We start from the raw sequence: 22,437 nt of genomic DNA, 5'->3' as shown, positions 1-22,437 counted from the left end.
ACCGGTTCCGGAGATCCTCTATTCGCAAAATCATCTACTTTTACTTTCACCGAGACGCAAAGTAATTATTTCGTTGCAGATCCGGTGGCAATTAAGTCGAGAAAACACGCGGGGTATTCGATCCTCGAAAGAATCGTATTTGGTGTTGGGTGACCCAATTAAGAAATACTGCGACACAAAGGAAAAACGAGTCGCGGTGGTCGAAACAGAAACAGAGCCTAGCGTCGCGCTTTCGAAACGGATCGCCTCGTCGGAGGAAAGAAAGCGACAGGATCGGTTACGAATAAAACAATTTATTTAGACAACGTAACAATGCATTATGTATAGAGTGACGTACTATTTACAAGTGTTGCAATTCCAAGAAACAACGTGTTTCTATCGGTTATATTTTTTGGCTAAACTGCTTCGAAGACGTCATTGCTCCTGAGGGATCAGTGCTTCCAACCGTGTCCCTTGCTCTGATGATGGAAGACGTGTTTGTAGACGGGCACGTGGACTGGATACGGTTTCGGGATGGGCACTGGAAAATGCTTTTCCACCGTCACGGGATATGGTCTCTCGACGACGTACGGTACCTGTGCACAAACCAATCTTGAGTCTCTAAATGGAATTACGGAGTTGAACAACCGTTGTTACCAGTCTATCGCGAACGACGAACGACGTTTCACTCATAAACGAGTGACAACTAGAATTCTCCGCGGACCAGATTGTCCAAGAATGGTACACCGACCGGATACTTTCGCGTATAGATCGTCGGAGAACCGAGGAACGCAATGCAATTTGGTATCTTTCGATAGATCAGGAGTTGGACGCGATATTACGTTCACTGTGTACCTTTTTCTCCACCAAGTAGGGTTCGGGCTTTTCCACGGGGATTTCCACGTGCTTGACCACCTCTACAGGCACCGGATGTGGCACTGGAACTTCGACGTGGTACGGCTGAGGGATCGGAACCTTGATCTGTTGCGGAACCGCGACCGGGACCGGGTGCGGAATCGGTATGGCGTATTTTTTGTAAATCGGAATTTCCACGGGTTTCGAGGTTTCGTGGTAGGTAGATCCGCCATGGCCTTCGTCGTACGATGCGCACACTGCTGCCACCAGAGCGGCAAATATCTAGAGTCGAGACAATAAATGAACTTTGGTACACGTCGGTGAAACTCTTGCACTGGAGAAAAATCTCTTAAGAAAGATTAGGGGGTTCGTGGCTGTGGAACTTCACGCGGTAAACGCGACTCGAGAAACTCTCGGATAGAAACTTACGAAAATCCTCATGGTCTTTTTGCTGAACCCAGCGATCACGCTCGAACGAATCTACGGCGCTCAACCCGCAATGTTAACTTGCCACGAACTGTTTGTTACTTTCAAAGTCACGGCCAAGTATTTATATACCAAAGTCACTTTCTCCCTTCTCTTCATTACGTTGCCTCTTTCTACACGTCGCGTATATTCGTCGGCGTCTGTCTGCGTAGATAAAATAACACATCTACGAGCGGACGAGCATTCGCTCTTCCTGACATTCACGCATCGGCCTGCCCCCAGTTCCCGTAAATCCAACTCTGTATTAATTGGACAATTAGCGAGATTAACATTTTACAGCGCATCGATGTTGTCGCGATACCGAACCTCCTCGTTCCCGACGCTAAACGTTCATTTTTCTAACGCCGATGATCGATCGCGATTGAAACGACGCCCCCGTTCCGAGAACTCGTCAACCCGTGTATTTACGCACGAGTAATTAGGCGAGGGAACGATAGATATTTGAGAAATTTACAGTCACTGCTCCCACGGATACCAAACGCAGTAGTCGCTTTCGATTTTCACCGTATCGAATGAACGTTACATTGTTGTGGAACAAATAGCTCCAGCGAAAGGAAGTTGTTCCTATCGCGTCGATTATCTCTTCATTGAGTAATTATGAGTGTAATTAACAATCCTTGTTATCCAGCGGCGAATTAGTTTTTCGATAATCGTAGGTGGCTGAGTATAGTAATCTTTGAGTTCGATCGAGCGAGGAGAACACAACCTGGTCGTGGTTTGGTTCGCTGGATGAACAATTTGTAAATTACTGTCAGCCAGGTTCGTTATTAGTCGAGGCGTTTTCATCTGAAATTAACACGCGATCGCTGTAGATCGTTTAACGTCGTTGTAACTTTCGCGCCCAGGGTGTAAAACGACAGACAAAGCATACTATTACTTCGTATAGGAAACGTGTAAATTTATTGAATTTTTTGATACAGTTTATATTTACAAACTGTTTCAATATTCAATATTTAATATATGGAATGTTTCGAAGACATTACTATAATTCTATATAAAATAACCCTACTAATATGCATACAATTTCTACTTTATTCTCTTCTTAATTTACTTCAATCAGGTTTAGACTTAATCTAGACCTACTTCTTCACTAGTGTCATAGATACCAGTGAAGTCAGTCTTTGAATCCAGTTCTTTGAAAGTCTTCTTTTAATTTCTCCTTCCAGATCTTGATATTAATGGGTTGTAAACAAATATCGTAGCAGTGTTATTTTATTAAATATTCAAAATAATGTCCTTGAACCTCTACTTAATTGACACAGAGAATTATAGATTATAGATTAGAGAATTAGAGAACATTTAACAGAAATAGAATTGGTCGAAACATATTCAGGACGATACATATTTATTCGATGGCGTGAGTCGTTTGTTTTATTTTTGATTTTGAGAAATTATATATGCATTAGTGCACATATATCATACTCAACGTGGTTGAAACGTCAACGGCTAATTAAACACTCTCTCTTATCTTGTTACACTTACATCCAATATATTACACTGTTTTGAATAACTTCTCATCCGATCCATACTAGATAAAAAAATGAATAAAACACAACTTTCACGTTAAATGTATAGTCTTTGCTCGCTGCGATACTTCATTCGTAAATACGGAGCATCCTATTCTTTAAAATTGTTGTTGCAACAGAAACAGTTATATAAATCGCCTACAGCGTCTTTTTAATTGACCGAAGAATGTTTCTGAACGAATAAAATTTCCTAAACTCCAACTCTACGTTCGTGTGCGACCGCAAAAACATTTACGCGTGCAGTCGGAGATATTCGACTTAGCGCGAGTGCAGGGTTCATCGAATGTCCATCGATCATCCCGTTGCGCCGTGGATCTAACTTTCAAACGGGCCTTGGCACAGATACATGAAAACGTGCAGCATGTATTGAAGGAAAGTGCTGGCGAGCTGTACGATGATTTTAATAAATACATATGAGTACACGGAGCAAAGCAGAAAATAATACATATCGTGAACCAACCAAGTCTGCCTCAACGTATTATTTTCTCCTTAATAATCTCGTATCGTTACACGAAGAAAATATTAATTTACTCTTGTAAGACCGACAGGGTGAATGTCAAGGTTGATCGAAGAAACCTTGCCTCGGATCGATCTATCGATCCGTCACGAAGAGGCCATCTGGTGGTTTGAAATTTGATCGAAAGGTGGGTAGTAAAAATTTAATATTAAACGTTTTTGATATTAATTAGTACTTTTTGAATATTTAATACGAGACGTTACGAGAGCATGCCGAGGTGTGGCCATGGGAGAGAAGTTGCACAGAAGATTCGAATCGTACACGATACTCTCCGTATCAGCGAGCGGAACAGTGAAAGTGTATCTCGAGTAAAAGTGGTTTTGATGCAGGAACGCCGCTGTCTCAGGCTCATTATGGCGAATCAAGATCGCGCAGAATTCCCTGACGGTGGTCGGTTCCTTTCTAGTCGATTCGTAACACCGCGGATCAAAAAGGGGAACGAAACGCGCGGGGATTACGCGTTGCCCCTTTGTTCGTCGACAAACCGCGACCAGGAAGACGCGTTCGACCTAGTACCGTTTCCTGTCGATCGAACCTGCAGGATTATCTTCCGCGATCGACTAATTGAATTATGCGCGGGGTGAGCGTGCACGCGAACGCGATCGCCGACGCGTATAGATCATCGAGTGCGATTAAGTCAAGATGACGCTTTACATTTCAGACATCGTTTATTAACAAGAAACAAACTTCGGTTCGCTGGAGTAGGAAAAACTTAACGAGTGCGTAAAATCGTAACGGTAACAGGAGTATCGGTAACATCGGTGTCGACGACGCAGCGGTCGACACGAGCCTCTTATCAGCGTTCGTTTGGACCGATGCGTCAAGTTCGATTAAATGATTTCCAGGCGAAACGATCATCGGTCCGTAGAGAAGTTCCCAAGCAGCTTAGCGGCAAGCTGAATTGGAGCTTAGTGCCATCCTTTGCTCTTGGAGGTGTAATGGAATACGTGCTTGTAGACTGGAACGTGAACCGGATACGGCTTGGCGACGGGAATAGGGAATTTCTTCTCCACGTACACCGGATACGGCTTCTCCACCACAAAAGGTACCTGCGTCAATGCGAGAATTACACGTTAGAACGATCGATCGAGGCACTTGACGTTACCAACCGCGCAAAGATATTCCTAATAATTCTATTTGAGCGATGACAAGTGCTTACATGCTTCTCGACGATAACGGGTTCTGGTTTCTCAATAGGGACTTCGACTTCTTTGACGACCTCCACCGGGTAAGGCTGAGGAATCTCGATGGGGACATTTTGCGGCTGCGGGATCGGGATTTCTATCTTCTGAGGTATCTCGACTGGCACTGGATGAGGTATCGGGATCGCTGGAAAAACAAACGGTTATTGTTAATCATCGTGCTCTTTAAAAATACGTACGCAGAATCAGACAATCGTTACGCAATTCTTTTAAAAATACGAGCGTCCAAATACTCTTGTCTGATTCTGCGACTGCAGTAAATTTCCTAAAATATTTACCATATTTTTTATAGATTGGTATCTCCACTGGCCTCGACTTTTCCTCGTAGGTCGAGTGACCGTGGTCTTCGTCCAGGTGCCCCGCAAAAACCATTCCAGCAAACATAGTTAGCCCGATCAACGCGATCTGTAAACATTCCAGTCGTTATTCTCATTCCTCGTCAATTTCCGATAGCAAGTAAGGTTTTGTTAGTATTCGAATAATCTGTAAGTGCATTTAGACGTTGAAACGATTTAACAAAATTTCCAGTTCCGCGTGTTTTTCGAATAAAAATCTTACAATTTGATTCATAGCTGCAGGTGTTCGGACAGGGGTGTATTAATTGTGTGAGTACAAGAATCGAGCGTTGAATGTCTATGGCAGTGGAACACCGAGCTTATATACTAACATCGATTCCACCACCTTTCACTGATTCCTTATACTAGAGTCTCGACCCTTTCCATGTTATACTGAGCTAGATCTAACCGCGGGACAACCTTTAGGGGAAGTCTATGCGCCGCTGATGAATATGAAAGGTTCGCGTTTCATTTTTCACGCGGTTCATTGAACCGCTCCCTGTCTACGGTGCACAGGAAGTTTGGATTACGCGTGCTTGCGGGTGCGGGAAATGCATGGAAGTACCCGTCGTTAGGGTAATACTCTCCGTTCAATGGATCGCTTTTAACGTGAATGAAAGAATTTTACCCATATCGGGTCAAAGTGTACGCTGCTCGCGCTCGAACTCATCGTAAACGTATAATTTAGACTCGTTAGATGCTCGATGCTTCGTTCGTAACTTGTTCGAATTTCGATCAACAATTTTAAGAATACGACCAAGAATTATTATTAATTCTTCTTAAGCTTGGAAGAAGTTGGAAATTAAAGATTAATCTAGATATCAGACGGGGGAAATTTAAGTGGAATCATAAATAATTTTACGCTTACCGCGAAGTCACCGACACCGCGGAAGATCAAAAGCGTCTTCGGATGCAACCGCAAATTTACCGGAAGTGAACGCCGGGTGCGGTCGCGAAAACTTCCAGAGACGATTCCGACTCCGTGGCAACTGAGCCGTCGATTCTCTCTGTGGAATTAAATATTCAAGAACGGCGGCGGTAGAAAAAAAAAATCCATTAATCGTCCCACGTAAATCACGATACTCTGCGTGGAGGTCGAAGCGTGCTAGTGAAATTGTTTCGCCTAGCATTTTTAACTCGCTGATGCGAGAAAGGGCGGTCACCCATGAGATTTCTTTTTCGGGTGTAGACGGCCCCGCAGCTGTATCGCTCGTATCTCAATTTTACCGGAAGTGAAGGTGAATACCGCTCTCCGCCGTGAAGGCATTCAAAGCAACTCAAATTTTTCGGTACGATGGAATGAAAGTCGTAATGCGTTCTTGTGAAAGGATTTCTCGCGAAATGGTGATCGATCCAATGAATTTCTTTTTTTTTTATCCCATTATAAATGCAGATAGGTTAATATGTTTCGCCAAACTCGACGTAACGAGACTCATCACTCAATAAGAATTTCCAAGCTGCGCTCTTCTGGAACAGTATTCAATTCCTTTTTTATTTCTAACTCGAAGATGACCAGATGATCATATTACGATGATAGTTTAGACAAACGAGTTCTTTCAAAATCAGATATTTTGGAACGTTTGATCTAAACGATCGATCTGTGCCCGCGAGAGAGAAAAAGAAAGTCTATCCAGTTTCATAAATCATACCTTTGCAACATTCTTTAACACCGCTGATACGGGTAGTATTTCTCGTGGTCTTGCTTTGAAAATTTATAATTATCATTCGTAGCCGGGATCCTCTTACTCCGAGCGGTAGTTTAATTATTCGACGCCACCTCGTCGTCCAGGAAACATCGCAACGCAATTTGGTTGTCCGCTAACGTGTATATTAATCCCAGAAGCCCGGAGATGAGATAGAACAGAAGTTAAATGTAACTGCGGCAGCAATTTAATGCGAACGCGGATAATATGTAATATGGTAATATCTCTGGATGGGAGACCATGCTACCGTGAGCTATCATTTCACGGTGGAAAGTTTGTCTCGGAATTCGGTACGGTTTATACGGCTACAATGTCTCCTCTGCGCGAATTTCCGTCGTACAGAGTCGTTGTTTGCATTAAACGCAAGTATCAGAATGTCCCACAAAATATTGCTCGTACCGGAATCTTAATTTAATTACCGATAATTTGCAACGAAACACAATTTCCAGCGCGGTGATTCATGAGATTCTATCATCGTTCCGAGTGCAATCGTTCTTCCCTGCTGATCGTTTGAACAAAATAAACCGTACGAAGCCTCTATTATACACCGAGTGAATTATTATCCCAAACGTAGAAATAGTCCGATTCTCGCACCGGAATCGCTACGATAATTTAATGCTTGATGTTTAGCAACAATCGAGGCGTATCGCCTCTGTTTAGAACGTCTTTAACGCGGCGACTGCCGAGCTCCGCGTCGAATTTTACTTTCGCCGGTGAACTTTTTTTTTCTGTAACATGCATTTCTTTCGCCCACGTTCTTGTTCCTGTTTCTACGCGCATGCAAGGTAGCGTTGAATTACGCTCGTTATCGTAAAGAACAACGTGAAAGGACAGCCGAGAGGCGTACGCGAAAGCAATCATTAGAGAAGTCCTTGCACTTCTTTGCATCGAGTCGAGAGAGCAATTAAATTTACCGGTTTTAACAATTTCTTCGTGTGTAATTTGATCGTTTATATTCGAGCGTACGGGAAACAGAAGAAAAATTAAATAGACAAATAGATGGTATGAAGTAATAATACCTCTCGAGGCAGGCATTTCAAACTTCAGCCGTTTTGCTATTGCTTCGGAACATGATCTTCGCGGAAATGAACAGAAGGGTGCATTTATTCGTAAGAAGTTTAAGCTATGTTTAAATCTTCTTTACAGCCTCATTACTATATGGTTGCATGATCGAAAGATGTCTCGAGAGATATGCACGTTCTATTTAAGTTCAAAAATAAATTTATTATAAGGGTTGATCGCATTGGTTAGGGGGTTGGAAAATCGGGACGATACCTTAGCGTGAACAGGCCCTTCTAATCTATTTTACAAGTTTCGGTTTCTTTTGTCGCACGTCTGATGTATTTATTTAATTACCTGCAACACGTTTGCTTGACATGTAATTAAAATGAACAGGAGTACTCGCGGAAGAGTAATTTGGAGGCGCGTTAATGCCTGTAACCGCAAGTTATTTAGAACCGGTCGACTGGCCGGTGTAATGCTACATCAATTCCGGCTTTTCGACCAGTTGTGGCGACAGGTAGTTTACACAAATAAATTGTAATTCTCTCTTAAGCGATAATATTATCTTATATAAATGTTCGTATCGTCATACTGTTTGGAGGACATAATCCATAGATTGTGCAACGTACGCTTGGATAACAAATCTCGCGAACGTTAACGTAGAACATGGAACACGGAACCTGACAGCTGAATATTTTCCCATTCCTGCACAATGTACAGGAAAAAATCCAAAGATACATCCTCCTACGATTTCCTTTGCTCTTCCGCCTTCCTAATGATTGTCAAGATCGACCAAACGACGGATCATCTTCGTGCCTTACTTTCTCCGCGTCAGACGTTTTCTATCCTCGTTTCTTGATACGTTTTCACTACGTAGTCTATCATTTGCAGGACCCTTTTGAACCCAAAGTTGAGAATATAATGTATTATAAATAACATACATCTTCTCGCTTTTGACCACTTTCTCGCGTTTTCTGGCCTCTGTCGCGTTGCTCGACGGAAGGACAACGCGTCCTTCCGTTGCAGACGAGCTTGATTATCCATCAATTACCTCATCGTTTCTTGCGTTAACGATGTGCTCGCGAGGCTCGATTAAATGCCCGCTTCCGTTCTTCCGCGTTGAGTAAACGAGATCGGAAAAACGTCGAGTGAAAGTTGATTTTGAATTTTGTTTTCGCTTCTCCACAAATGCTAGAATTTAGGTAAGATTAATTCCGTCGACGCGGAGACGAATTTCAAGAAGAATAAATTTCGAACAGTTACGTTCTCTTTCCCCCATCGAGCACTATCTTGCCGTGAATTTACGAAGGTCAATGACAGAGGAAAGCAATCGCGGTGATTACTTTCGCCACCAGCGTCCTACGTGTACATTCTCCTTTCTCCATCGCACCATCGTCCACCATTGTCACGACTCAATAATCGTGACATCGAGTCAACGTAATCACGTAACTCGGGATTCCTTTGTTTTTCTGTATCCTGTGATTGCTGAAATTAATCTGAAATACCAGAACTCTCGTGTAGCTACATTATAACATCGTTACTATCGATTTTTTTGGTAAAGCATGCATATTCAGATAGAAAGTAAAGTAAAAAGAAAGAAGATAGGGGCATGTGCGTAAAACGCGGAAATAAAATAATGATACGGCAGTAGGCTGAACCGTGAATCGCGAAGATCGTTTGGATTCGAGCTATAAGTTGCGTAACGAAATAGATTGATGTGGCACTCGTTAGCGAGCACAACCATTTTATTAATTCAATTAAGTTTACAGTATAGAGTACGATGAGAGTCTAGATATTCTAAAGCACGTTGCTTTAGATTTCTAACCATGATATAAAATTCATATATAACAAATGTAGACCATCTTTCAAGGACTTATCTCGTTAGTTACTTGGGAATTATTTAGACCAAACCACTTGTAATCAACAGTTTCAGTTTATTAATAAATAATTTTTGTGAACATCGAGAGGTACAACGTGTAACATCTTGAAGTAATTATTGAACAATTAATGCCCCTTGTGACTGTGAACGATAGTCTTGTAGACCGGAATCTTGATTGGTATCGGCTTCACAACGGGAACGGGAATGTGTTTCACCACTTGAAACGGAACGTGCTTCTCGACCTTCACAGGAATGATCTTCTCGACTGGCGTGGGTACCTTCTTCTCCACCTTCTTGAACACCTGTTTCTCCACCTGTGGAAAGAGAAACGAAATTTAGGTTGACCGGACGGACGCGACTCGAGTCCAGATGAGGTAATTAACCGTCAATTTAACCTGATAAGGAACGGGTTTCGGTACGATAACCGGAACTGGGTAAGGCTGCGGCACTTGCTGAACTTGCAGACTCTGAACGGGGAACGGAACGTGCTTCACCACTGGTACTCCTATTGCGGTGAAAAATCCTTTGTAAAGATCGTTTTCGACGACGGTGATTTACGTACCAATTGATTTCACAACGGGTATATAGTGTCCACCTCCACCGTGACCTCCCGAATCGATCCCGGAATCCCACCCTCCTGATTCAGTGAAATAAAATACACGAATGTTATCTTAGAATCCAGAGCAAAATAATCGCGTTCGATCGTGAGTAGCGCGACAGAGGAAGGATCGGACCTATTTCACCCAAACCAATATCGTGGCCATCGTGACCCACATCGATTTCCCCTAAAGTCAGTCCATGACCTCCTAGTTCTAATTCACCGGCCAAGCTTGACCCGACCACCATCAGCGTTAGGATCTTAAAAACAGAAACATCGTGAACCGCTGGTCGCAAACATCCCGGAAGTTGGATCGCACTTAATCGATATCGGTTACTAGCATGAACGATGACATGATATAGGGGGTGGCGACGTCACAACTCACGTACGAGCTTCTCCATTCTATTCCTGTGCCACGCATACGAATGCTTCGTGAATAAAAGATAAACTCATGACAAATTCTTCGCGTAGTCACTTTATATAGCTGCACAGAGGGAAACACCGGGACACCCCACTATACCGCGAAATCCTATTCGACACCTTCACTGTACAGGTTACGTTTCTCTGTTTCTTCTAACGTCGTGTGTACCAGTCGAGGCTGTTACGTAACGCACAACTTCCGTCCTTCCTTGATCGCACGATTTTCAACAATGTTGCTTTTGGCGCCTTCCTTTTCGTTAATCCTTTTCCTGCTAATTATCACACACGTTCCACGCGAATGTGTGTCCATGCGTTACTCGAACGGAATATTTACACGCGATGCCCAAAATATATATTTCTTCCGTAACGAAATGAAATTCTCCTTCGGTCGAGGTTCGTTTAAGTTGATAAATAGAATAGAGAAAGCATGTGGAGGAAAGTGTATAACAATGTCATGCTTCTGGACCCAAACGTGTCACGAGATTTATGTGATTCCACGTAAAAAATAACGAAGGAGTCTTTCTACGTTTCTTCGTATCTCCCACTATTTAACAATCATAACAAGAGGCGCTTATCGTGGAACGATCTGTGTAAATGGACTTGCACCACTTTTATAATGAACTCGTATACGTGGACCATCGGTAGCCTTCCATCTCGACGCTATTGTGCTTTAAAAATATTTATGATAAAGACTCAGGTTGCGCGGGGACCTCATGAATATAAGTTAACCAAGACCGATGGTCCAGATCCTCTTTCTAAATAAAGTAAAACCTTACTTTCTAGTTGGACAGGAAGAAAAATAATATATTTCTATTTGAAATAATGCCAAATTTATTTCAAAAAATTTCAAGATCTATTTAGTACTCTGTAGTCTCTGATTTAATCTGACTTTCAATTCCTATTTCGGATATCGACTTCTTCAATCTGCGGCAAACATTTTTCGAGTAAATGGTAGCATGTTTTGATGTAAGTCTGCCGAAGCGAAAGGATTAAGCAACTTAATCGAGCACCTTTCTAGACACGATCAAATAAACTTCTACATGTTACACGATGAACCGACAGTAGAAGTAGTAACAACTTCCTGCTTCCCGATACCGGTCAATTGCCTTACCAACATTGTATATACCCGCGTTTCTCAACCCATGGGTCCAATATTGGGCAGCGTTAGATTCGTAATGAGTCTGAGAAATAGAAGTTGCTCGAACCTGCGGTTTCCGCAACCGAACGAATCGTTCGCAAGGAATGCTTTCGTTAACCCCTTCTCGTACTTTAACAAGTCTGACTCGTGATGAAGATTTTGGCTCAAACATGAATATCACGAGCCAGACAAGAGTTGGTCACGATTCTTATAATCTCTGTTACAAAGCAATTTAGCATCAGTCGCTGACGTCGTTTGATCGTTGATTTTACTCTCCTATTAGAGACCTCCGAATAATAATCGAAGGAACAATGTGCATATTTAACATAAACTTTCTTGCACCCAACGCGCAACTTTCGAGAAATCTTACTTAATTCGAGAATTATTGGATCTCGTATAAACGTACGTTGTAATCGATTGTACGGGTTAATGAATAAAAGAACGACTTCGATGGGCGTGAAAACTAATTTGCATTTCCATTACTATGCGACTATTAATATACATCGAAATCGTTTTAACTGCTTTCTTGCGGTCGCTTTCTGATCATCGGAAACGTCAAAGAAAGTGTCGACCGCGCTGGTTCCGGCAACTTCCGTTTAGCGCTCGCTTAGGCGAGCATCCCCGGTCTTCACGGCTCATTTGCCACGGTGAATCGCGTCGATCATGCTCCCTCCTGTTCCGAACTAGAACGCTGGCAACGTTCACTTTCCACGGAATCTATAGCCGATGTATCGAAAATATCAGTGAAAGTTTTGATTACCGATCTCGTGCGCGTTAACACCGATACATCGATGCATGCGTCGTACAAATATTCAATTCGTACGGGTTAATAAGAAAAAATTAATTAATCCCTCCAATGCCGCGTGGAAAGTTCCGTCGAACGACTATCGAATTTCTCCTACGAAATGTGGCTCTTCTCAAAGCTATTCCATACAACGAACAAGGAAGCGTCGAGCGCATCTATGATAAACTTCTCGATTTAATTCAAAGATACAAGAATAAAATTATACGGGGCGGTAATTGCGTTCAAATCGCGAACGTCTACTTCGTTCAAGGTACTTTACGTGGAAGATAAATCGACTCGTAATATCGAGAGGGAAATCTACGCAGAAATCTCGACGATGATCAACTTTCACCGGCAAAGTATTCGTCTACGTGTATTTTTTTCCAAGCTTTTTATTGCAAAAACATGAACAATAACGTTTAGAGAGACTTAGTAACAAAAAGGACATCGGTAACAACGGTGCTTAATGTATATACAAAAGAAACTGTGAATACAGTCGTTCGTCTCGGCGATCGGATCAAGTACAGAGGACTGTTTTCCGCAAGTTTCCACCAAGGTTTCATCAGGGTTGGCTGTTCAGCCTCTGCGGTCGTTTCGACATCGATCGAGAGATCTAATGCTTCTTCGCGTGGTGATATATCGTCTTGTAAACGGGGATCTTGATCGGGTACGGTTTGATGACCGGCACTGGCACGTGTTTCTCGATTGTAATAGGAATCGGCTTCTCCACCGGCACTGGGATGTGCTTCTCCACCGGGAACGGAACCTTCTTCTCTACTGGAACCACCACGGTCTTGACGATCTGCACGGGCACCGGCCTTGGAACCGGCTGGGCCACCGGGTACTGCTGAGGAACACCCACGGCCACCGGGTGGGGCACGGCTATTTTGTAAATTTGAGGAACTGGCACCCCTGAAAAAGTTCATCGCATTAACACTTTGGCTGTCGTAATTACACAAGTATCTAAGGAAGTAGATCAGGAAGCTTACCGATGTGCTTGACCACTTTGACGGGCACAGGTTTCGTGACTTCGACGTGCTCGGACACAGGCACGCTCTGGACCACGCTATGTCCGCCGTCGAGGGAGACACCACCACCACCGTGGTCTCCACCGTCGTATCCGCCGCCAAGGGAGGAGTAATCCGAGCCCAAGTGGTCGCTGGAAACCTCCAAGTGTCCACCGGAGGATCCCTCGAAGCCTCCGTGACCTCCCAAATCGCCTCCGTAGCTACCGCCACCCCCGTAGCTTCCGCCGCCGTAGTCTCCGCCGCCATAATCACCGCCACCGTAGCTTCCGCCGCCGTAGCTTCCGCCCCCGTAGCTTCCGCCGCCGTAGTCGCCACCGCCGTAACCACCACCCCCAGACGTGCCGTGAGTCTCCTGGTCGGACCTTTCTATCGGATGGAAACCTCCGTACAGCTGAGGGTGGTACGCGTTCTGATCCTGGTTCACGATCACGGGCGTGGCCGTGGCCAAGGACACCAGAGAAAGCAGCGCCTGCTCGACGAAGGTAAAGTTCAAGTCTGAGCGAATGGAAAGTACTCGGGCAAGGACTCTACTTAATATTACCCGCCGAGTGTTTAAAGTTATAAACGGAATTACAGTGTAATGAAGGTAAACGTTTGAATTTACGGTTCGATTATCACAAAACGGTTCCCCCTTGTCACGACGGCAAATACTTTTGCTTGGATGTTCTTTACTCACGATTGTATTCATGTTTAGACGCATTTGGCTCTGTAGACCAGGTTGCTGGTTGCAGAAGTTCCTTCGCCGACTGATACATCTTTGCTCATTGCTGGTCTTAATATACCGACGGGCCTTTCACTGTCGACGATGTAGTTTAGTCTGGGATACCGTGGCGGTGAGTTGCGCCCGGTCGGTGCAATTCTTTCTCCGCCATCGGTCCAGCGAACACCGTCCTAGGCATTGGCCGCTTTTGTGGATCCGACAGCGCCGCGCGAATTAGACATTTGCTGCTCTATTCCACGCGTACGCTCGGAATTCCCTGCTACGATTTGTTACTGCTACCCGTGCTCCTACCATTACGTCAATACATATTCAAGGCTCGCGGAACTTTGAAGATTCCCAAGCGTTATTCGTGCTCGGTTCGTTGGCTTCGTAGCCTTGGCTCGCTTGGTCGTTTCAATTCTCGCGTTGTGCTACGACGGGTATCCTATGCAGATGCAATTCAATTATTAGAGCTTCCCCAGATTAAACATTTTATTCAAGGAAGATCTATCGTGCAGTTCAATGAACGTTATTTAAAGCTTCGATTTGAGCATATGAATAGTGCAACCGAGTTAATTCGAGGAAGGGGTATAGATAGCATGGATATTCATACAATTAGAGTTGTAAGAATGTGATATTAGAATGGTATTCGTGATCGAAAGTCAGGCCAGAACGTTCTCGAACTTCGAAGTGCATTAAAATCAGTGTCTTTCAAAGTGGGGGAGGGCAACCCCTAAGGAGGCGTGGACCGAAAGGCACGCGAAAGAGAATATTGAACGTAGAAAGGTGCGGTTATCTTAAACAATTTTTTATAGCAGTACATTGATCATGAAAGTGTAACATCTCTCGAAGTGTATTTTTTTATACGATTGTAATCTTAGCACATATCTTGGGCATAGACGTTTATTTTTCCAGGAGAGTGCCTTCCAAAATCTTGGGACACCATTGTTACAGGATAAACTATTAAGAGTATGTCCAGTTTAAAAAATTAATAACCATACTTTACAGCCTTCTTCAGTTTGAAAATTATTCTGAGAGATGTTTCAATTCATAAAGATCATCAAGATTAGGAAAGAAATGCAGCAATTAATGTTCTTTTTACCTAGATATGTAATACTCGATAAAATGGCAGGAGGAACGTTAATCATTACATTTCTTTCCTGTACCCAGTGATTATTGTACTATGTTGCACTGGATTCTTGTAATTTGTGGGGAATAGTTGAAACGTTTAGTTGTATATACTACGATTAACGTGTTTCATAAACTTTTTCTTAGCAGTTTTAGTTCAGAAGAAGATCAACGTTCGCGGAACAAGCACCATTTTGACTTTTTCTGTCTGGAACGACCAGAATGAGAGTCGTTGTACAAACATAAGCACAGAAATAGCTTTCTAATAATATATATAAATCATGCATAGCTAATCGATGGTTTAAAAATAATCAGGAAGCAGAGCGACTGAACTGTGGGACAATTGTTCGAATGCTCTAATATAATGGGCATTTTCCTGCGTGATTGCGCAGAAAATCGAATGAAAAGAACAGTCAATTACGAGGCATTCGTTAGCGTGAGAATTCGTAACGAACGATAAATTAATCTCCTCGAGGAAACGACTACCGGACAGGAAGAGAGATTTCCGTTTATAATTCTCCTGAAATCATTAAATGTCGAATTTTCCGCACCGCGATGAAAGCACTCCGATCCCACTCTCCATCGTTTATATTTTCGTTTAGCCTTTCCGAAGTTAAAATTATCTTTCATTATTTCACTCACCGTGTTGCCAAGTATAAAATTGAAGTTAGAAAGTATCGAGCATAGTCTCATCGGAGGTGTACGATTATATTCCATCATCCGGTTGGTTCGTTAATCAACGAGCCGAAGTGTCGCGAAAAATGCGCCTCTCGAACGATTCCTGGTGAAATTTATCGTCGAACAAGTTCGTTCGTTACCTTCGGAGAAGTTTCTTGAACTGTTACGTGCGAGCGTAATTAATATCTGAAACTAGAATGGTAGAAAACGTTCGCGTTAGACGACAAATAACCGGCTGACGATCGCATGTCCGCGATACCCGAGACACAACAAGCTCACGCACTTCTGCAATTTAACCGGAGCTGTGGAGAGAGCATAACGAAAGCCTCTCAAGATCATCTAGGCGCGAAGTACGTTATCTGCTATCGTAACTATCCAGAAAATTATGATGATTAAAAGGCTAAGGCGGAGCCCAAGGATTCGTGACTTAACTGTCCGTAATTATTCTCTCGGAAACTTACGCGAACCGATGGAACGGTCCGTTACTCCGATTGGGGACTTCGTAATCGTTTCGACGATAACAGTACCAGTTGTCACTTTGATCGACAGCTCGGAATGGTATTGACGTTCCTCGGAGTTCAAGACTGCACGCACGACCACGTCGCGAAAATAGTCCGTCATTACACGACCGGTAACTCTCTGACCATTGTCGGATTGGCCAACGAGAAGTACATCGACTTTCCCGTGTGTAAGAAACGACTGCAACCATTACTCTTAACGCTAAATATGTGGAGATTATTTGTGGCTGTTATTAATCTAACTTTGACACTTTGACTGGCAGGTCATTCATATATGTCCGACAGAACTTTTAAGTCTCAAGTTGAAACGTTAAAGAGAATAAATTTGAATAGGATTCATTTTAGTCGTGACAAAGGAGAGATCAAACGGGAAAACGATTAACTATCAATCATTTATTCAACACAGCAAACAAGCAAACATAAATACTGCTTAACAAGACCCTCGGAGGGTTTGGTCGTTTCTTATCGACGGATGCGTCCTCGTTGATCCTTCGATTCGCCGGACGATTCGTGTCACCTTCTTCCAAGGAGAACTGCAATGTCGCTTATCGGAGGATGCACGCGCAGAAACTGCATTTCGTATCTTCTTCCATGGAAGCGCGAGTATCTGTACATCTTCTGAGCGTCGAGGACGCGTTTAGTGGCTCCATCCGTGCCCGTGGGACCTCACCCGATGGAACACGTGCTTGTAGACGGGGATGTGAATCGGATAGGGTTTTTCCACGGGCACCGGGATGTGCTTCTCGATGGTAATGGGTACGTGTTTCTCCACCGGGACTGGTATCACCTTCTCCACGGGAAACGGGACCTTCTTCTCGATGGGTACCGCGATGGTCTTCACCACGGGGATCGCGATCGGCTTCGCGACGGGCACGTGAACTGGATACGGTTGGGGGACGCCCACCGCCACCGGATGGGGCACTGGTATCGCTACCGGTTGAGCGACTGGTACTCCTGTCGATGGTTGTACAAAAAGTCTAGATTGAGTTAGAGTCTACGTGCGTGAATGTGTCGTGAAAGTGCGGTCGATGGGAGGACTTTCAGCGGAGGAAATCGGCGAGTAGATTTGGAAAATCGCAAGAGGGCTCCTTACGACTTGAATTTAGAGGACAAGTTACTTTGTATCTATTCTAACGGAGTCTTTTTTATTTTCAGGGAAAACACGACGCTCTGCCTCCATGAATTCCATTTTAAAACATCGCGTGCAAGTTCCTCGACTCTGCGGAGGATTGCTTTTATTGCGTTCCCGATGCATTGCGCAACAGAAGGTCAAGATCCACGATCGTACTGGGCCAAGGACAGGTTTGCATCGACGAGAGATCGAACTGTCGATTAACTTACCGATGTTTTTGACTACAGGAATCGGCACGGGCTTGGTGATTTCGACGTGCTCGCTGACAGGCACAGCGGGGGCGTAATGGTGCTGGACGTGTCCCCCGTGCAATCCGTGATCGAATCCTCCGCCCCCGTAGCCGTAGGAACCATAACTAGACAGGCCATCGTGGACGCCTCCCGACAAGTGTCCTAATTCCACGCCGTGCCCCCCACCGTAACCTCCGCCCCCGGATACTCTATAGAGGGAAGTAGTCAATTATTAAACAAATATTTTAATTCACAGGGACGTCCGATCTTACCCTTGCCAGCCTCCATAATCGCCAACTTCGATCTCGGCCAACGCAGACCTCGCGATTAAGCTCGCTACGAGCACCTGAAACAGTCGACGATTAATCTCGAGTCTTTTTATTGTTACAGAATCTACTATTAATCGGACAGCAGACCGGAGGGGGTCAGGGAACCGATTTCACAACCGTTTGCCCCCAATGTCGGTCAATCGGATGCTATTAAATCACTTATTCGCGACGATGATTTCACAATAGAAGTTCGCGATGAACGAGAAGGGGGGAGGGGGGTAGAACGAGGAAGAAAGTACCGACAGACACTTTTCACCGGCATTGTTCGCGAGGGGACTGCGATTTTTGGTCATGGTTCGTCGGTTCATGGTTCTCTACCGCCTGGAGGGTTACTTACATGGGGCCAAAAGATCATTCTCTGGCCACTTGACGAGGACAGTGGGTGAAGAAACGGATAGGGATACTGCGGGTAGTTGCCTATGGACCGCTCCTTCTTATACGCTTTCTCCCTCTCCCCTTCCTAACCACGCAGATGATCTCTCCTGAAAACCGGACTTGCATGCCTTACACGCGTATAGGAAATTCACTCATGAAACGAAACGTGACACCGACTGTTTGTGGATATCCTAGACGAGAGACTTTCAGTATCACGGTGACAGAATCTGACGACTTTGAAACCATGTGTCTACGCTTGGAATTTACGTGGACCAAAATGCTCCATACAGAGCGATCGAAATTGATACACGGACGGACAGGATAGTTGATCGGTCTTCCTCGAGAAACGCCGACGGAATGCAGCGTATTCCCCAAGTCGATCGCGGTGAACGTGGTGAACGCCCATGCGAGCGTGGACCCTCGCGATGAAAGCGATTTCCTTTTCAACTAGATCTCTTTCTTCCGTTTTGCCCTATTTCGCGTCGCGGGATCCCCGACCGGAAATCGATCGCGTCGACTCGCTCTGGCCAAGGCAAACGAGCGCTCGCCGTATTAAACGATGCATAGTTTTTGTTTAGCATACGATGGATTGAACCAACGATCGAAAGTTTTTTCAGATCTGAAATATTGTTAAAATATATGCTAGGTTCAGTGAGAGTAGCGCGATCTCTCGCGCAATAAGAAAGGAAAGCAAATAAAACTGGGTGAGATAAAAGGCAAAACTCGACTAGAGCCAAAAAACCGGCATCGATGAAAGTATTGGCCGGTTCGGCGTGAAAGGAGGACTGCTCTGCCGTTATAATAGTCGCGACTGCTCGAGAGACGGTCACTGCGATCCTATTCATGAAACAGGTTACAACTCCGTCGTTTTAGAATGATCGCTGCACGATGGCTAAGGTCGAAATTCAAGGCTACTGGATCATAGATGCAAAATTAAGCTCTCCAGCCACTTTGTCCGAAATAAAGAAACACTCGAACCTATTATTGATCTATGACAGCTACCACTCTTGTTTTCAAGTTACGTAACATTCATTTACAATATTATCGATTACTTTCGTGCTGCAATCTACCCCGAGAGCCGAAGATCCCCCATTTCTGAAGCTGTCAAGCTCTCTGTCCGTCTCCCCGGGCGATTCCCCGAAACGTAGGTGCATCGAGTGTTTCACCGACGGGTGACGGAAAGGGCCATTGTCCAGGTAGACGGGCAGAGAGTGGTCACGGGAGTCACCGGGCTAAGAAAGAGTGACTTTGATCGAGCGACTTTCTTCCCACGTAATTGGCCCTGATTCGCGGATTTGCAGCAGCCGGTCAGGATCGCCGTGACCGCAGCGACGGAGAAAAGGGGTATTACGGATGGTCAGGAAAGAGGCGAGTGAAAGGATTCCGTGCTGAACGCGCTGGTAGATTCGAGGAGGAGAGTTTGTCCGATCCGGTCGTTCTCTCGGCGCGGGCTGCTGGGCGTTGTATCGCACGTAACTGGACACTGATCTTGCATTCTTCGGTCGCCAGATACTCCGTCTTCCCGCAGAACGGATCGCCTGGCGGCCACTTTCACTGCGATTCTACGGCAAATTGCGATTTCCATTGTCTGGAATCGGTCCAGGAAACGGTAAATTCGAGAGGGAGCTGACCCCTGTCGAAACGACGTCGTTTCGAAGCGGTTGCCTTTAACGATCCATTTGTCGCGACGATCGAAGTGTGTCACGACCGCGCTCTGTTAGATAATCGCGGATAAACGCGACTCGGCGAACCGTGCACCGGATGACACAGGAAGAGATCCGTTCTTTCGGTCAACAGACCCGATTAAATTTAACGAACGATCGCGAGATCAGCACGCTCAGCGATTCCGTTGCTGCTCGACGGCGATACAATGCGTCCATCGGTGAAAGTACACGCTGTACTTTCTACGCGACACGCGAATAATAGCACGTGGGTCCTTCGATTAATTGAGAGACGAATCATTGTTGAAATATTATTAACTGAAACCGAACGCTGCAAATTGTCCACGAGAACGAAACTTATTTCTACAGCTTCGTTTAACCCTCAAGTGGAAATCAGCTTTTCTTTAAACCATTTAAAAAATAATGAACTAACCAATAATCAACTTAAGGGTTAAATCCAAGAGCCCTGTCTACATTTATTTTCTTCGACATTCAATCTTGAACAATCGTGTCACGCGCAATCTTTTACAGATTTAAAGATTTAGATTTCGTTTCAAAGTCTATACGAAGGGTGTGTTTTGACGGGGGAGACCGTAAATGAACAGAGTTTGTGAAACAGAATTTATTTGTAACAGATTTAAACAATACATGTAACCGTCACCATAACTATAACGGACGATATAAAGCTTTCGAGTTTATGGGGCGATGAGATGTCTTTCAGTGACTCCAGGGATGGTGGGGTGGTTTCTGCAGGGCGGCCAGCTGCACAGCGTTCGCCACGGCGTTTTCCTTCGCCGCTATGACGTCCTTTTCCTACGAGTCAATGGAAACAGTTACTCCTCTTCTTTTAAAGACACGGTTTACGCAAATTGCTTTCGTTTCCTTGAGATTTTACGGTACCTTGGCCTCCTGTTCGCTTTGACTGATCTGCTTGTCGACGTCTTGCTTCTGCAACTCGGCGGCTGTCGCGGCGGCGTTCCTTTGAATCGCAGCTGCTGCAGCCGCTTCCCTGGCCGCGGCCACCCGCTGTGCAGCTGCGACTGCATCCTTCAGAGACGCCAGTCTCTGCTGGAGAGCCACTAACTGCTTCGCGCTGGATCTGGCTTCCGCGTCCGCCGACGACGAAATCTCCTGGGACCTTCGCGACCGGTCAGAAAATAACTTTGACGTTGTTTAAATAAATATATTTACCTAGCAGCAGCCTCCCGCGCAGCCGCCTCTTTCGCCAAAGCAACCTTCTGTTGAACGACAGCGGCGTGTTTAGCTTCTGCTACCCTGTGTTGAGCCGCGTTCACGTTGTGATTCGCTTCGCTGGCCTGTTGGATGGCCCTCAGAACGTCCGGAGGATAGGCTATGGTGGGCGTTCCGGGGGCTGGATCCTTCAGAGCCTGGGTTCAACGCGATAGAATTAAAATACGGAATCAGTAACCCGGATAACTGAAACGTACTTGAATAGCCACGTCGTGCGTGGCTTGAACTTGAACTTGAGTCAGGGGAATGTCGGGCACTCCTGAAGGATTCCAAGGAGCAGACCCAAAGATTGTCGGAGATGTTCCGAAATTGGTAGGGACCCATGGCGCGGTGGGAAAAATGGGCGCCACTCCGAAGAAATCGTAGCCAGATGGTCCGAATGTCACCCCTCGTTTCTCTTTCTTCGACTGCAATTTTGGCTCCGCGACTGCGATCAATGCGAGCGCGATAACGATCTGAAACCGTTTTAAAAACTCAACAAAACAAGCTTCAGTGCTCGGTAGAAATAGCGTGAACATTAGAGTGTTACTATTCTATATACAGTGTCAATATTAGAATCTGAATTTTCAATTTACTGGACTAAAAATCGTCGATTACATTTTCGATTACATTACAATATTGTAATCGATGGAAATTCCCGTTTAATGGAGTAAATAGATTACCGTGTAGGCGGTGTTCATCTTGGAGGAGTCGTGGATGACGATATCGATGATACTGAATTCTCCTACTCGAAGGACAAGTATATATACAGATTCTGATTCGTAGGAGAATGCCCTATCGGCGTCGGCGTAATGACAAAATTAATTAAGACTATCGAGGCAATGGAAAAATTGACATACCGCGGCAGAATTACAGGCCTTTATTGTCTAATTACGATTAGCTGCGGTGGCGTTGCTGTACAATCACTGCGCGGAAAGCCGGTTACCTGGTTTGAAATTGATGGACCGCCATGACTATGTTATGTTCTTGTTCAGGGAAGCAAC

General features: G+C 44.7%; 6 protein-coding genes and 1 long non-coding RNA gene across 7 annotated transcripts; 1 reads left to right on the top strand and 6 right to left on the bottom strand.

The window, feature by feature from the left end:
- Positions 1-431: 431 nt before the first annotated feature.
- Positions 432-1,275, bottom strand: LOC143342084 (uncharacterized). Its single transcript, XM_076765568.1, is given in 3 exon segments — positions 432-575; positions 835-1,182; positions 1,264-1,275. Coding segments are annotated over 3 exon segments (504 nt in total).
- Positions 1,276-4,256: 2,981 nt separating this feature from the next.
- LOC143342184 (uncharacterized) lies at positions 4,257-5,181 on the bottom strand. Its single transcript, XM_076765793.1, has 4 exons — positions 5,124-5,181; positions 4,844-4,970; positions 4,523-4,692; positions 4,257-4,412 (listed from the first exon to the last, which is right to left on the bottom strand). Exons 1-4 carry the CDS (start codon positions 5,133-5,135, stop codon positions 4,272-4,274), a joined length of 450 nt encoding a protein of 149 aa, XP_076621908.1. The 5' UTR covers positions 5,136-5,181; the 3' UTR covers positions 4,257-4,271.
- On the top strand, positions 4,257-9,569 carry LOC143342187 (uncharacterized). The gene is made up of 2 exons (XR_013079744.1): positions 4,257-4,408; positions 4,561-9,569. It is a non-coding gene; the product is annotated as an uncharacterized LOC143342187 (long non-coding RNA).
- Positions 9,570-9,587: 18 nt separating this feature from the next.
- Positions 9,588-10,525, bottom strand: LOC143342186 (uncharacterized). Its single transcript, XM_076765795.1, has 5 exons — positions 10,472-10,525; positions 10,219-10,342; positions 10,047-10,121; positions 9,880-9,989; positions 9,588-9,798 (listed from the first exon to the last, which is right to left on the bottom strand). Exons 1-5 carry the CDS (start codon positions 10,481-10,483, stop codon positions 9,610-9,612), a joined length of 510 nt encoding a protein of 169 aa, XP_076621910.1. The 5' UTR covers positions 10,484-10,525; the 3' UTR covers positions 9,588-9,609.
- A 2,512-nt stretch (positions 10,526-13,037) lies between these two features.
- Positions 13,038-14,178, bottom strand: LOC143342182 (uncharacterized). Its single transcript, XM_076765790.1, has 3 exons — positions 14,129-14,178; positions 13,414-13,921; positions 13,038-13,336 (listed from the first exon to the last, which is right to left on the bottom strand). The coding sequence occupies exons 1-3, from the start codon at positions 14,150-14,152 to the stop codon at positions 13,038-13,040; spliced, it is 831 nt and encodes a 276-aa protein (XP_076621905.1). The 5' UTR covers positions 14,153-14,178.
- Positions 14,179-17,113: 2,935 nt separating this feature from the next.
- LOC143342083 (uncharacterized) lies at positions 17,114-18,460 on the bottom strand. The gene is made up of 4 exons (XM_076765567.1): positions 18,407-18,460; positions 18,111-18,184; positions 17,818-18,047; positions 17,114-17,430 (listed from the first exon to the last, which is right to left on the bottom strand). Exons 1-4 carry the CDS (start codon positions 18,458-18,460, stop codon positions 17,114-17,116), a joined length of 675 nt encoding a protein of 224 aa, XP_076621682.1.
- A 2,460-nt stretch (positions 18,461-20,920) lies between these two features.
- Positions 20,921-22,134, bottom strand: LOC143342082 (uncharacterized). Its single transcript, XM_076765566.1, has 5 exons — positions 22,117-22,134; positions 21,652-21,987; positions 21,395-21,591; positions 21,104-21,341; positions 20,921-21,016 (listed from the first exon to the last, which is right to left on the bottom strand). The coding sequence occupies exons 1-5, from the start codon at positions 22,132-22,134 to the stop codon at positions 20,921-20,923; spliced, it is 885 nt and encodes a 294-aa protein (XP_076621681.1).
- Between the last annotated feature and the right edge of the window lie 303 nt (positions 22,135-22,437).

This window comes from Colletes latitarsis, chromosome 5, assembly GCF_051014445.1.
Source record: "Colletes latitarsis isolate SP2378_abdomen chromosome 5, iyColLati1, whole genome shotgun sequence".
Classification (NCBI taxonomy): Eukaryota; Metazoa; Arthropoda; class Insecta; order Hymenoptera; family Colletidae; genus Colletes; species Colletes latitarsis.
This window is presented reverse-complemented; position numbering and strand designations above follow the sequence as displayed.